Source organism: Rana temporaria, chromosome 4 (assembly GCF_905171775.1).
Source record: "Rana temporaria chromosome 4, aRanTem1.1, whole genome shotgun sequence".
NCBI classification, from domain to species: domain Eukaryota; kingdom Metazoa; phylum Chordata; class Amphibia; order Anura; family Ranidae; genus Rana; species Rana temporaria.
In genome coordinates this window covers 210,628,650-210,644,215 of record NC_053492.1, presented here as the reverse complement: position 1 = coordinate 210,644,215, position 15,566 = coordinate 210,628,650, and the positions used below count along the sequence as shown (strand labels likewise).

Below are 15,566 nucleotides of genomic sequence, written 5' to 3'. Positions count from 1 at the left end.
GCTCTCTTTATCAGTCTGGTGGCTCAGGCATCATGCCTTGGTCTTTCAGACCATCTAGCACCCATCCCAAATGCTGTACCTCTTTCAGCTCTGTGTCTTTCCTTAACAGCTCCCAGGTGTTTCGACTCTCATAGACTCTCTCTCTGACTCAGGCCTCTGGTTTGGGGCACTTCTGGCTCACTGGGTGAGACCCTGTCTCTTGGCTCCTTTCTCTCAGACTCAGGCCTCTGGTTTGGGCACCTCTGACCCTGCCTCTTGGCTTCTTGGCCTGTCCAGTCCAGGACAGCAAGGTGTAGACGTGCACCTCTTGTCTCCCTTACAATCACAGACCCCCTTTGGGAGGGTGGGGCATGACCTCCAATCCTGTCTTTCCTAAAAAGAACAGCACACACCTGTGCCATTAGTGAGCCCATTTTCTTCAAAACCTATCCCAGACTGTCATATCACATAGTGGCATGGCCTCATCCTGCCACAGCTTGTTCTGCATATGTCCCTTACATCTACCTTAAAGTACAATATATCTAAAGCTCCGAAAAAATGTAATAGCTTTCACTCCATACATGTTGGGGGTGCATTACTCTTTTGAATTTGCATTACTCTTTTTAAGGCTGAGTATATTTTTTTATCCTGATAGAAATCCAGTATCTTATTGTGCATTGAATTGCAATCTCAGCTATCTTCTGTGAACAGTAGAACAACTAATCCCTAATTAATAGGGATACGGAGAGGTAGAGGTGTTAGTAGTCCAAATCAGGAGAACAGCTAAGATGACTACAGTGTAGTTAGTTAGCACTGTCACACTGTGACAGGGAGTTTCTTACTGGCAAAATCCCCAAGTGAAAATGTAATGGAAGCCATGATTGTTAAAAAGTAGCATTTATTTACTTATTTATTTTGCCACACTTAGTATTTTAGTTCATTTTAAAAATATATTTTTTTGAATAAATATGCAGCTTCTGTTTACAAGAACAGGTGAGCTGCAATATATTACTTTTCTTTTTTTGGGTTTAGATATGCTTTAACCTAACCCTAATTATTAACCCTACTCTCAAATTACAGTAAAACTTACCAGAATAAACACTGTCACCTTTCCCATGCAGATCAAAGTGACAATGTCTTTGCAAAAGACATACCCCTTATACGCACTTATAGGTAGATTCACAAAGAGTTAGGCCGGCTTATCTACAGATAAGCCGACCTAACTCTTGAATCTAAGCCGACCTATGTTTAAGTGTATTCTCTAACAGAGATACACTTAAACATATCTAAGATAGGACGGCTTGCGCCGTCCTATCTTAGATTGCAATGTTCCGGCTTACCACTAGATGGCACTTACATTGCGGCCGGCCTAGATTATGTAAATGAGGGGATACGACGATTCACGATGATTCACGAGCGTACGCCGGGCCTACACCGTCGCATTACGTTGTTTTCATACGCGATAGGCCGCCTAAAGTTATTCCACCTATGAGGTGGAATAACAATGTTAAGTATGGCCGCCGTTCCCGCCGCGAGGTTCAAATTTTTTACGTCGTTTGCGCAAGTCGTCCGCGAATCGGGATTTACGTTGTTTATGTACGCGTTGAAATCAACAGGCCGGTACGGCCTACTTAGCCGCAATGCGCACTGGGAAATGTAATCGCCCGGCGCATGCACAGTGTAAAAAACTTAAAAAAACTTGAGGTCAAGCCTCATTTCAATACTACACGCCCCCTCCCAGTCATTTGAATTAGGCGCGCTTACGCCCGCTTGTTTAAGGCTACGCCACCGAAAATTTGAAGGTAAGTAGTTTGAGAATCACTACTAACCTAAATAATTTATGGCGGTGTAGCCTAAAAAGAATAGGCTAGGCCGTCCTAATTTTAGGCGCCCCTACGTGAATCTACCCATTAGTCTATGCTCAATCACAGGTCCTTGTTCCTCCACAGCTTTAACAGTTAAGTCCAATGCAACTTAACTGCTAACCTAACCTGTGACACTAACTTTAAATCCTACAATCTGACACATACTTTGTTGGGCATAAAGTACGCAGCTTCCTATCCCATACCAAGATCCACCAACACTCTTCTAACAAAGCAGTGATAGGAATCAAAGAGATATTTAGTAAAAAAGCAGCACCCATTATACAAATGAACATTTGTTAGGCACACATTTAACCCCTTGATTACCCGATATGTTACCCCTTCCCAGCCAGTGTCATTAGTACAGTGGCGATATATATATTATTATGATCTCTGATTACTGTATTAGTGTCACTGGTGATGTCAGTGGCAGTTAGTTAGTTCCCACTCAGTGTCAGTTAGTGTCTGATTTCTCACTGCACTATCACTGTCCTATTGATCACTGTCATTAGTAGTATAAAAAAATTCCAGTATATATACCATAGTTTGTAGATGCTATAACTTTCATGCAAACCAATCAATATACAGTTATTGTGATTTTTTTTTTACTAAACACATGTAGCAGAATACTTTTTGTCCACAATTTATGAAACAATTCATTTTTTTTAATATATTGGACAAGTTTTGAAGCAGAACGTAAATGTGATCAAATACCACAAAAATAACTCTGTCTGTGTAGGAAAAAAATAATAAAAATTTGTTTGGGTACAGTGTTGCATGACCGCGCAAGTACCAGAGATAAAGCAAATTTTAATATCTACTGGACAAGATGGCTGGCAAGCTCAATATGTAAACATAGCCTGCTAGACAAATGCAGATACACAAATAGCTGTGGTGCCCTTTTTTTACCAAACAGTATATTTTCTTTTGACTTATCCTGAATTTTGAGAAAACATTGAAGTAGGTATATGCTCTGCAACTTTGATAACATGCATTGTAAAATAATGTTAGCTTTTGTATTCAAACATTCACTATTGAATTCATACTCAGGTGGTCAAAAATGTCATAAAGAAAGAATAGACCAAGAGTTAAATGATTTCAAACAACCTCTTGCTAATCTCTGATGTACTTGAGTACATATAACAAAAGGATGAGGATGATGTTGAAATTCAGACATTGCTTTCTACAAAGGCAAGATAAAATAAATGTTTGATTCTTGCAAAGGTCTCCTAAGTGAAAACGGGTTCTTTTTTTAAAATTCCAATTGAACAACTGCTTAAGACCATAGTGAATAGTGTTTAAAGAATGCTGTTGTCAGGTATTGTACTCATGCCTTATAGGCGGTCAAATAATTAAAAAAATCAATCTACTTATACATTTACATTTGTTACAAAGTGTAACAAAATATATCAGTTTCTTGAAATAATTTACATATGGGATGTTTTTAAATACAATGGACTGATTTACTAAAGGCAAATCGGCTACTTTCTGAAAAGGGAATTATTGCTTGGCAAAGAAATTTCCCTTTCCAGAGATACTGTCACCTTGACATGCATAGGCAAGGTTTCAGTGGGGTTGATTTACTGAAGGCAACAAGGCTGTGCACTTTGCAAGGAAATGATTCACTTTGGAGGAGAAATTTCCCTTGGCTTACTGAATGTGGTGAAAATTCCCAGCGCTAATACTCAATCACATATAAGGTTAATTACAAATAAAAAGCATTTTTGTTTGCATGCTATTGGATGGTGGAAGTAAGCAGAACTTCACCTAATTCATTCAGCGAGAGAAAATTCCCTTGCAAAGTGAAAATTCCCTTGCAAAGGTAGCCTATTTGCCTTGATCTTCCGTATCACTTTGGAAGGGATTTTTCCCTCAACTTAAAGGTATTGTAAACCCTCATGTTTTTTCCCCTTAATGCATCCTATGCATTGAGGGCAAAAAACACCTGGCAGTCACCGGCCCCCCAGCCCCCTGTTTTACTTACCTGAGCTGTTCATCTCCTGAAGTGGGGAGGAGCCGCAAGAGCCACAGAGGGACACTAGAACAGGCAGATCGGGGCCACTCTGTTCAAAACAAACTGCACAGTGGAGGTAAGTAGGACATGTTTGTTATTAAAAAAAAGTAGCCGCACAATCGCTTTAATGAATGAGGGGAAACTCTTCTGACTTCATTCATCCAATCATTGTTTATGCTTGTGATTACATACTCTTTGCTAAATGAATTTTCACCAAATTCACTATACTAAGTGAAGATTCCCTTGCAAAGTAAGAATTCACTTTGTAAATCACCCGTATTACATGCTAGTATAATACTATTGTTAATTTTAAATGCACAGTTTTTACTGGCTATTTATGTTTTTTCTATATATTTTTAGGGATGGAATTGATCAGAATTCTCCTCAGCTTGGTGTTTTTAGTGGAAATACAGCCCTTGAGACAGCATATAGTTCATCTAATCAAGTACTTATTATGTTTCACAGCGACTTTTCAACTGGGGGATTCTTTGTTCTGAATTTTCATGGTACGTTTATGGAAATATGTTTTGAATATATATATATATATATATATATATATATATATATATATATATATATATATATATATATATACACACTGATTGCAGTCAATAGTTTTCAAAACTGTATTATATGTTCTTAGCATAGAACCTTGGCTAGCTTTAAGCACTGTTTCTTGAGTGTTATACAGCAATCCCCTCACATAGCGTCATGGTTTAATTGTCTTTATGTTCCTCCTATATTTTTTAACAAAGTGGCTAAAGCATTCCAGATGTATCCATGCTATGCAATAACTACATGAAACTGGGATAAACCAACTAACCAAGGGTTCAAATAAGAATGATGTAGTATAAAGCAGGCTACATTCTCCTTATTATACATATGCCACCTTTATCCAACTCTTTCCTGGTCTCCTTAATCTCCAGCAGTAAATCACAGACATATTCTAATGGAACAGATTCTAGACCTGACACCACTGGTATCACAGTTAGAGTCCAGGTCTTTGGTTAACTTTAAATATTTACTGTACATACTTTACTGATGTCTTAAAGGGTTTGTGATGTATTTTAATTTGTGTTACACAATGGAGGATATTCTGTGTATACCCCTCTAAAGGACAATAATGCTCTCCCTGAAATGTTTATAATTTTTTTAAGAACAATGTGTTGAACAAAAAGAGGAATTAATACTTCCTAGGGTTTGCGTCTACCAGTTTCTCCATTTGCAACACAAAATTCATCCCAACAAAGCAAGCCTAACTTATACTTTATAGACCAGTGGTGTTTAATATTGCGCTTAAAGCAACATCTAAAAAGGGGACTGTCTCTCATTTCTTTTTTCGAGTACCTAATTCTGATTTATGCTTAGTCCCCCTTCTAAGTGGCAACAGGAAATGGGTACAATATCTAAGCAACAGTAGGGATTTATTCTGTAAATGGTTCCCTCTGCAGCTCTTTCAAATTCTAGAAAATATGTTACACATAGAACATATTGAACAACCGAATGGCTACATAAATATGGATGTAGGGACTCTCTTTTACTGTATGCCCCAGACACCTGCGGAATACTGGGGATCTGATATATATATTGTGGCACTGCCCCAAATTGTTAAGATACTGCAAAGAAATTGTAGATCTAAATAACCTGTTTTTTATTATTTCTGACTTGAAAGCTGGTGGCCATGAAATAGCTTTTGTCTTCCCCTCCCACAGTTGCTCATTAGATCAGAAAGGTCGAAACCTCATTTTAGAAAAAAATAGAAAAATTGCGGGAAGCCAGTCTGAGATAAAACAGAATAGGTTGTTATCTTGATACCAGATTCTCTGTATTTGGAATTAGGGATGAGCCCGATGTTCAAGTCGATCGTAGGTTCGACTCGAACATCGTGTGTTCGCCTGTTCGCCGAATAGCAAACAATTTGGGGTGTTTGCGGTAAATTCGAAAGCTGCGGAACACTCTTTAAAAGTCTATGGGAGAAATCAAAAGTGCTACTTTTAAAGGTTAATATGCAAGTTATTGTCATAAAAAAGTTTTTGGGGACCTGGGTCCTGCCCCAGGGGACATGTATCAATGCAAAAAAAGTTTTAAAAACTGATGTTTTTTCGGGAGCAGTGATTTTAATAATGCTTAAAGTGAATCAACAAAGGTGAAATATTCCTTTAAATTTTGTACTTGGGGGATGTCTATGGTATGCCTGTAAAGGGGGTCCCCTTAGTTAAAGTGGGCTTTCAGATTCCGATAAGCCCCCTGCTCGCAGAACCCCACAACCAACAGGCAAGGGTTGTGGGGATGAGGCCCTTGTACCCATCAACATGGGGACATCCTCCCCATGTTGAGGACATGGGGCCTGGTATGGTTCAGGAGGGGGGCTCTCCCTCATCCCCCCTCTTTTCCTGTGGCCTGCCAGGTTGTGTGCTCTTATAAGGGTCTGGTATGATTTTTGGGGGGAACCCCACACCATTTTTTTTTATTGGCTCAGGGTTCCCCTTAAAATCCATACGAGATCTGAAGACCTCCACGCATTTTTTTTTTTAATTTTGGTTTGCCGTTTTTTTCAATTACTTTTATCTGTATTGCCAGGACCCGACAATTCATTTTAGCAGCGAATAGTTTTAAATGACTTTTTTCCTTTAGAAATGTAATTTTGTGCAAAAAAATGGCGTGGGGTTCCCCTCAAAAATCTCAAAAATCTATACAGACCCTTATCCGAGCATGCAACCTGGCAGGCCACAGGAAAAGAGGGGGGACGAGAAAGTGCCCCCCCTTCTGAACCGTACCAGGCCACATGCCCTCAACATGGGGAGGATGTCCCCATGTTAATGGGGACAAGGGCCTCATCCCACAACCCTTGCCCGGTGGTTGTGGAGGTCTGCAGGCAGGGGGCTTGACCTCTGCCCACCTGTGTAGTCCTCTGTCCAATGAGATGCTATAAAAGGCCATCCTTTCCAATCACCAGGAAGTATATTCTTCCCCTAAAAAATTCTCGAAGTATGCTGTGTTCTCTACCAGGTGGAACCACTGCTTTGACCCAGGCCATCTTCTAGTAACATCTGGTCTTTGATGTTACTGTAATTCAGGAAATCAGTCATTTTAATTTGCAACTCCCCAAGAGATCTTAGCTGATGCTCTTCTACCCCCCAAACATCACATCAGGAGGTCTATGCGAGAACATCCTTTAGAAGATGAGTTCCCATTTGTGACTTCTTGTTACAAACATCATGATAGGTAAACTTGCTGTACTGGCATTCCAAGATGACATCCAACATAGGCCAAATGGCTTTTTTAACCAAACAGTAAAAATACATTAGTGTCTGATATAAAAACATGTTGACTTCCAACAAGAATGCTTTATGTCATGCCAATGTTTCTGTATTTTTAGGCCTCCGTTTTATGGCCTTATTTATGTAATGTATGTTTCTCTATCAATTTTTGTATTTTCCTAATAAATATCCAATTTTTTAAATGTATTATGCCTTCAAAGTCCATTATCTGCTCTATACACATGTATAATTCTGTATATATGTGTATATCTTTTTTTCAAGAATGCTTTATACGTGATGCTAATTGGAGGTTATTAGGTTATATGCTTTTCCTCTTCATCCTCCTTTTTCTAATTTTTGTCTCCTTTTTTAGGTATATAAAGTTATTGAGTACTAAAATGTGGCTGTTAAACTATTGGGTATTTTGTGTACCTGTAACTGAAATGTGTGAAAACAAAAATGTTTCTGAAATTGTGAAAACACACTTCGTTTTGTATCTCACTTATCTTATCCTCTTTGCTGTGTACATTTAGTGCACTGTAAAATGTAAAATTTGAAATAAAAAATATTCAATATTCACAGAATTACTGTTCCACACAATGAGGTTGATTTACTAAAGACAAATAAACTGTGTACTTTGCAAGTGCAGTTTCCACTCTGCAAGGGAATATGCCCCAGAGCTTTGTAAAATTGGTGAAGCTTCACTTTGTAAAAAAATACCCAATCACATGCAAGGGAAACCAGTTAAAAAAAAACGTAATTTTTGTTTGCAAATGACTGGATAATTGAAGTCAACAGAGCTTCCCTCTTTTACTAAAGCTCTGGAGCAAATTCCATTGCTTGCAAAGTGTGCAGTCATATTTATGTCTACAATAAAAAAAATCATATTCAACAACAACATCAAAAAACGCACCATAATTTACTTTGTCAACATATGATTTTAATATATGGGTATATGCTTATTATCTTTGCAGCATATGCACTCAAGAAATGCCAACCACCAACATCTGTGCCAGAAGCTGACTTCATTTCTGACAATGATGACTTTGAAATAGGTAGCATGAATTATTTTGCATAATTGATTTTCATAGATAAATGTATAAATATGATTATATACATTTTTGCAGTTTTAAATAGTGTGGAAAAAATAGAGATCCCAGAACATATTTATCTATTATCTTAAGTGCCCAAGGAGTAAAAATCCAGTTGGAGCTCTGGCACATCATGTATGCTTTCTCAGACTCTTTACTGGTTAGAGAGGCATTAAAATGCATCTAAATCCAAAAACAAAAATATAATATATTGCAACTTACCAGTCCTTAGATGTGGTGGCTACGTTTCTTTTAAGCAGCCCATAAATGATTCAGTTTTTTTCCTTCAACAAGTGGGTTGATTGAAAAAAACTGACCGATTCCCCCATCCACACATGGGAAATGGGGAAATCACTCCCACAGAGCTATTGTGTTCTGAAGCTGGGGAGAGACCAAAAATTATGGCTATAGCTGATAGCTCTGACCGAATACTAATTATCCAACAGGCTGGTTGCAAAGAAGACAATCACTGGATCGTCTTCTGTACAACCACTGTCCCCATACATGGATTAAAATTTGGCCAGTCCCCACAAAACTGGACAAATTTCACCATGTACAGTCAGTTTTACTGTATTTCCTATATTTTCATTTTTGCAATAGCGTTTTTCAGCGTTTTGTTTTAGTTTTTTAGCTTTTTTAGCAAAACTTTACTCCCACAAAAGCTTATGGCTCAAAAACACTTATAAATGCTGAATAGCTGTGTTTTTCTGCATTTTTGTTGCTTTTATCAAATTTAGAGCATTTTTCCAGCTAAATAACTCCCCTCAAAACCCACTAGTTTTTTTCCCAGACAGAAAACACCAAAAAATGCTGAAAACAGCCTATGGACACATAGAATAACATGCTGGGAAGTTTACTTGCTGCAGAAAAAATACCTAAAGCCGAAAACAGCTGCTGTAAAAATGTTCAGTATGCATGAGGCTTTAAAATAAAATGAATGCCTAATCCAAAGACTGGTAAGCTTCAATACATTAAACTTTAGTTTTTTGGTTTAGTTACACTTTAAAGAAGATAAATAAAGGTACTTAAAGACAGCCCTTAGTGCCTGTTTTTAAATGGTTAGCTTAACATTATAGTTTTAGCCCTTTTACTGTCACTGATGTGGAAACTACTTTGGTGGCTTTTTATGCACACTGACAGCAGTTGCAGCCACCAGTGTGTATATCCTGTGTGTGTAAATCGAATAGGCTGGCTGTCAGATGGAAATGTTCCAGTCCCTCGTGTGTGCACTTCTGCCATGTTTCCAGGGCTTCACACATGGCAGAGCCAGAATCAGTAGGCAGGTGATGCCAGGTAGAGAGAGGAGAGAGATACCCTTCCTGTTACTGACCCAGGAATTATATGGAAAATTTTTATCATGACTGCGACTTTATGGCGGACACTTTTGACACATTTTTGGGTACAATGACCTTTTTACAGCGATCAGTGCTATAAAAATGCACTGATAACTGTGAAAATGGCAGTGAAGCGGCTAACCCCTAGGTGGTGCTGAAGGGGTTAAGTGTGTCCTATGGAGTGATTATAACTGTAAGGGGGAGGAGCTACCAGTGACACATCACTGGTCACTGTTCCCGACAACAGGGAACATTACCCAGCATGCACCTGTTATTTGGGTATGTGAAACATCTAACCTAAAACCAGTGAAAAACTACACATAATGATTTGAAGAAAAAAGACCATATATTATTTTTTCCACATATCCATATTAGACCAAAAGTGGAAAAACTTTGTTAGATAATGGTAAATAAAAAGGTGCTGATTAATCCTCAAATTAGGTCAAAATAAGTAAACAATGCTGAAAAGTAAAAATGATTAGTGCACTTTGTAAGAAACTACTGTATATACCTGTAGTTGCAAATGTTTTGCGACGCCTTATAAACATTTAACGACCATATAAGGCATCTACCCATAAAGCAACAGCCAATGAAAACAATAACAGAAAAGGATAAAAAGATACAGTGCAACAGTGTTGGAACCATGGCTGTAACATGTAGCATGCCTGCCCAGCACTTCTTTGGAAGGAGCAAGGGGTGTCACTTCATAGTCCTGTTTTGTCTCAGCAGGAAGTGAGGGGAAATTTCCCCTTAATTGTGAAACAGGCAGCAATAAAACTCTAATGGGGTTTTATTTCTACATACAAAACAAAATCCTCCTTTTTCTAGGACCCCTTTTCATTAGGACCTAAAAGGTAGTCCTTTCTTCCCACAACTTCAAAACTGAAGAACTCCCATGCCCTTGTGTGTTTTGGTCTAACTAAGAGGCGTTTTATCCAACCAGTAGTATGTGATGGATCTGTGTTATTGAATTTACATTGCACAATATAATGTAAAATATTAACTCTGTTAGTACAGTTAGATAATTTTGAGAAAGTTCTATACAGTGCTGAATATTTTGCTATTTGGCTTATGCTGTCTAAAACAGCCCATAGTTTCATAATGAAATAATGTGCTTAAAATTACAAAACACAAATAGCCGGATTCAGAAAGACTTACGATGGCTTATCAGTAGATACGCCATCGTAAGTCCGAATGAGCGCCGTTGTATCTTTGTGCGCATTCTTAAACTGAGATATGCCTCACTGTTGCCAAGCTACGACCGACGTAATTCTCCTACGCCGTTGTATCTTGGCTGCATATTTACGATGGCCGCTAGGGGCGTGTACGTGGATTTACGCGTCGAATATGTAAATGAGCAAGATACGGCGATTCACGAACGTATGTACGCCCGTCGCAGTAAGCTAGGCCGCTTATGTAAGACATACGCTGGTGTAAAGATAAAACACCTCTATAGGTGGCGCAGCCCATGCAAGGTATGGACTACAGAACAGCCGTTGTCTTTTACGTCGTTTTCATAAGCGCATGTGAATGGGGCTGGGCGTAGGTTACATTCACGTCGAAAGCATTGAGTATTTGCGACGTGATTCTGAGCATGCGCGCGCATGCGCCGTACCAACGGCCCTCATTTACATGGGGTCACGGTTACTTTACATGTAGCACGCACACTACCTGCCTAATTTGAATTAGGCAGGGTTACGCCGGGCCATTTTTCGCTACGCCGACGTAACTTAGGGAGCAAGTGCTTTGTGAATACTGGCCTTGCCTCTCTATTTTACGTCAGCGTAGCGCAAATGAGCTGCACTGCGCCTGCTTAAACATATGCCGATCTACGTGAATCTGGCTAAAAGGTACAGATTTTATTTCTTCCCCTTGCATGATAAGAGCAAGGTTTGTCTTTGGAGCTAGTTGTAGGTCTTAACATCTTGCTAAGTAATACATTTTCTCATAAGTAATAAGCATATTATATCTCATTGATACTGTATCTTAAGCTAAATAAACATAAATGTTCTTATTCCACTATAGTAATTTTTAAATTGATATTTTATTCTGGTTTCTGCCTCATTTTCTACAGATCTGTTCAGTCTGTGCTACATAATCTGCTGTATTCTCTTTATGTATCCTTCTTGTTAAATTAACAAAGTATTCTGTTAGAGTTGACTGTTTTCTCAATAAAAGTTTTAATCTATAACCCTTACTTTACAGGAGATTTTGTAAAATACAAATGCCACCCGGGGTTTACCTTAGTAGGAAATGATATAATAACCTGTAAATTGATTACTCAGCTGCAGTTTGAGGGTTCCTTACCTACCTGTGAAGGTAAGTTAATTATTTTTCAAATGTGAAACAAAATGAAATTAATATGCAAAGTTATTCAATTCTGCTGGATTCGGCAATGCATGTAATTTGCATTATTACTGATTTTCAAAATTAATGACTCTCCTGTGGAATCTTTGACTAGTAAATTTACATTATTTACAGCTTTCTTCATTTATCTGTCAGTCACTATAAATATAACATGTAAAGTAAAATATATATTTTTTTTAACAATAGAGCCAGCTTCAAAATGTATTCTTGACAGTAAATTATGGTCCCATTTAATAAGATACTGCAAATATGAGCAAGTTTGTTTAAAGTGCAGTAACCCATAGCAACCAATAATATTTCAGGTTACCAGAGTCATAACAAAAAGGAGGCAGCAATACAATTGGGTATCATTGGTGCCTGCATTACAGGGTATTGGCACTTATTAAACATTTAATACTTAATGTACATATTATATAAAAAGAGCTGTTAAACTTGTAAGAAGCTACTTAGTTAAAGGCCGTGTACACACGATCGGTTAAACCGATGAGAATGGTCTGATGGACCGTTTTCATCGGTCCAAACTGAACGTGTGTGGGCGCCATCGGTTATTTAACCATCGGTTAAAAAAAAGCCAACTTGTTTTAAATTTAACTGATGGATTCCTAACCAATGGGAAAAAACGATCGTTAGTAGCACAACCATCGGTTAAAAATCCACGCATGCTCAGAATCAAGTCGATGCATGCTTGGAAGCATTGAACTTAATTTTTTTCAGCACGTCATTGTGTTTTAAGTCACTGTCACTGGATTTTTAACCGATGGTGTGTAGGCGTGACGGACCATCAGTCAGCTTCATCGTTTAACCGATGAAAATGGTCCATCGGTCCGTTCTCATCGGATGGACCGATCGTGTGTACGCAGCATAAGTTTGAATCTTCATTTGTATAACAGCAATGTTTTTTGAAATTAGTAACACAATTATTCCCACAGACAATCAGTCAGACCTAATCATTCTTTATACTGCATTTACATATTTGTCTCGGAGAGAAGACATCATCTCATCAAATATAAAAAACGATATTCTTTGTCAAATAATATTTGTAGGGAATCATTTATAAAAAAAAAAAAAAAAAAAAGGCTTATATAGTCATCCACCTATATTTATTAAAACATTATACAGCTTTATTGATTACTCATATAAAATACAGTCTGAGTCTGAGAATAAAACATACACATTAGTAACCTATGCAGTTTCCACACCAAACCCATACAGCCCCCAAAACATTTATCAATGTATAAAAAAATATCATGGTAAATTTACTCTCATAGATACAGTTGTGCTCAAAAGTTTGCATACCCTTGGAGAATTGGTAATATACCGGAAGACCAGGTGCAGATGGATACTAGTACAATATGACATTAATTTGCAGGGGGATGTGTTTATTTATTTTTTGGCAGTTTACTACCGCTTTAATACTGGTTATTGCCCCCTTTAGCATTAATGACAGTGTGCAGTCTTTTGAAATAGTTGTCTATAAGGTCCCAAATTATTTCAGGTGGTATAGTTGCCCATGGCAAAATTGGCAAAATGTCTCCAGGTCATGCAAAGTCTTTGATAGCCTTGTGCTTAGGATCACTGTCACGCTGTAAACTCCAAGAGCTTCCAATGAACAGCTTTCATGCAGAAGAATGCAAATTGTCTGTGAGTATTTTCTGATAACATGCTGCATTCATCTTGCCTTCATTTTCACAAGATTCCCTGTGCCTTTAGAGCTCACACCCCCCAAAACATCAGTGAGCCACCACCATGCTTCACAGTAGGTATGATATTCTCGTTGCTATATGCCTTGTTGACCCCTCTCAAAACATTGCATTTATGGTTGTGACCGTAAAGCTCTATTTTAGTCTTGTGACTTCAGATTGCAGTGTGCCAAAACCTGTGCGGCATGTTAAGGTGTTGTCAGGCATATTGCAACCAGGCTTTTTTGTGGCATTAGCACAGTAAAGGCTTCATTCTGGCAAGTCAATCATGCAGCTCATTTTTGTTCTAGTATCGTTGTATTGTGCTCCTTAAAACAACCACGCTGCAATGTTGGCCTAATCTTGGCTTAGTATCAAGAAATCCCGGAATTTTCCACTTCTTAATAAGTAATTCAACAGTAATAACTGGCATATTCAAGGCTTTGGATATCGAATATCCTTTTCCATCTTTATATAGTTCCATTACCTTGTTACGCAGGTCTTTAGACAGTTCTTTTCTGCTCCCCATAGCTCTGTATCTAGTCTTCTCAGTGCATCCATGTGAGAGCTAACAAACTCATTGATTATTTATACACAGACCCTAGTTGCAATTTAAACAAACACAGATGGTAAATTAACCTTTAATTTCCATTTTTAATTGCGTGTGTTACCTTGTCTGTATGGGGGCCAAACATTCCAGGCTATGCAAACTTTTGATCAGGGCAATTTTGATGATTACTGTTATCATTATGATTTAAAAAGGAGCCAAAACACTATGTGATAATAAATGGCTTCCTATGATCACTATGCTTAAATAAAATACTTTTTTTTTTGGCATGTAAAGTCATATTTTTAATATCAATGCCAAAACTTCTTTTGAGCACAACTGTGTAAAGTCACAGAAAACCATAAAAATTTACCAATATATCCAAAGAATATTTACATAAATTTATTATGTATTATGTTTATCAAAATTACATTTTGGCTATAAATACTGTACTCATTATTACCAGCCACAGCCACGGTATAGCGTATACAATTCCTACAAATTTTCTATTAAATCTAAAGATAAAACTGTATTGGTTTATTAAGTAACAAATATTTGTATATTTTAAATTGTGCCTTTTTTGCAAAATGGTGAAAATCAAATATATGCAAAACTGTAAATAAGCCCTCTGGAGGTTGGCTTTCACCTATGCATTGTGCTAAATCACAGTGTTATGTGTTTCTGCATTGGTGAATGTTGTAATAAAATGATGTAGGCATGAATTTAATTGCAATGCTGTGCAATACAATGTGTGGCAGCAAACCGCAAGGCCATATCACACATAAACTTGTATGAATGCAGTTTAAAATAAAATAAAAAAAAAACAAAACAAAACCAAGCACTGCCATGCATTGTAACAATGGATGACAGTAATTGTGTATGATGCATACCAGCACAAATGGGTTATGTACACTATACCATATGTCCACTAATGTAAATGGGTCCTTAGTGTGTTGGTACACTGTAGTGTAAAGTATATTACTGCTATGTTTATAGTGTATATGAGTATGTTAAGTGTGTGTAAGTTGTGTGTGTGTGTGTACATAGATGTTTTAGACCTCATTCACATGACCTTAAAGGGTCATACAACATCTGGAGGAGATTTTTGCTGTGTCCAGGAATCAAGTCTTTGCATACAACCATGGGAAGCAGCATGTTCAAATCAGTGACAGGCCAACAGACAGATGTATGCATGTAACCATGCATCCAAGTGGTTACATACGTATAGGGATTCATCAGTAGCGTAGTTTGTGTTCAGAATATCAGATTACATGTATACATGAATAGTGCCTGTCAGCTTGTCTTTGATTCACACAGGCTGCTGCCTGCAGCTGCATGAAAACACCTTTGCCTCTTGGGTGCAGAAATAACTGTTTTTCGTAAAGAGTTCTTAGGGGTCGTTAACATGGGCACTGTGACCTGTACAGCCTGAA

The 15,566-nt window shown here is 37.8% G+C and overlaps 1 protein-coding gene across 1 annotated transcript in view; it reads left to right on the top strand.

The window, feature by feature from the left end:
- CSMD1 (CUB and Sushi multiple domains 1) overlaps positions 1–15,566 on the top strand; it is an 833,985-nt gene that overhangs the window by 574,315 nt on the left and 244,104 nt on the right. Inside the window, exons 39-41 of the mRNA XM_040349812.1 lie at positions 4,216–4,361; positions 8,090–8,170; positions 11,746–11,859. Of these exons, the coding sequence (XP_040205746.1) occupies positions 4,216–4,361; positions 8,090–8,170; positions 11,746–11,859 (341 nt within the window). The remainder of the gene's footprint in view (positions 1–4,215; positions 4,362–8,089; positions 8,171–11,745; positions 11,860–15,566) is intronic.